This window comes from Eimeria mitis, genomic scaffold (assembly GCF_000499745.2).
Source record: "Eimeria mitis Houghton genomic scaffold, Emh_scaff55, whole genome shotgun sequence".
Lineage (NCBI taxonomy): Eukaryota > Apicomplexa > Conoidasida > Eucoccidiorida > Eimeriidae > Eimeria > Eimeria mitis.
Window position 1 is genome coordinate 46728 of NW_013573771.1, and position 804 is coordinate 47531.

General features: G+C 53.4%; 1 protein-coding gene across 1 annotated transcript in view; it reads right to left on the minus strand.

The window, feature by feature from the left end:
- EMH_0053900 (uncharacterized protein) overlaps positions 1-577 on the minus strand; it is a gene marked incomplete at both ends in the record, with an annotated part of 2637 nt that extends 2060 nt beyond the window's left edge. The window contains 2 exons of the mRNA XM_013500523.1: positions 73-126; positions 307-577. Coding sequence (XP_013355977.1) covers positions 73-126; positions 307-577 — 325 coding nt within the window. The remainder of the gene's footprint in view (positions 1-72; positions 127-306) is intronic.
- Between the last annotated feature and the right edge of the window lie 227 nt (positions 578-804).

The window sequence follows — 804 nt, forward strand, 5'->3', positions numbered from 1 at the left end:
GTGTGTGAGAAGCGCCGGCAGTGCGCGAGGCATCCAGTAAGTTGTTGAATGCATTGCCGGGAGATGCAGGACTTTCGTTCAGATCCGTGAGTGCCCGTTGAGACAGGATCTGCTGAACAACTAAGGCTGCACAGGCAGGAGCAGTTCAGCGGCACACACATTCGATGGCGTTCATCAATGGGAAACATTTCTATACTGCCCATAGTCCACCACCGGTGAAAGCTGTTTTCAGGAAACGTGCGCTGCTCCGTGCCTAGACAAGCAATTGCCCCAGTGTTTCTCCGCAGATAACATTCTCCGCCGTACTTGAGTCAATACACCACTTCAGCCCCTTCCGGACATTTTTGTCGTTTGCAACTGCCTGGTCTTCCTGCAACATGAGGTTGAAGCGCCCGGCCATCCAGGCGGCGCTGTCCTCTGACATGCCGGCATGTGGGTCGTGTTGCATGTGGTAGTCTAAATGGGCCGAACGCAGACTGCGGTAGGCGTCTAGAAGAGCGGCTGCTTGCGCACATGCTGCCATCACCTCAGGTCCTCCGATAGCGTCATTGGGATGCCGTAGACGAAATACCTGCATGAGGGTCTTCAACACGTGCTGCCGGTACGTCACTATCGACACTTGAGGGAAGAAAGGGGGCTTCGAACAGCCTGAGTGCGGTTGACAGATATCAGATCATAGAATAACTCAACTTGCGTTCTTCACAAGATTTGTTCACTGCTTGAACAGACACGTCTAAGAGTTCCAGTCCGCACAAGTGGCATAGCCGTAACGTGATACAGAACAAACCGCCTACCCGCGAACTT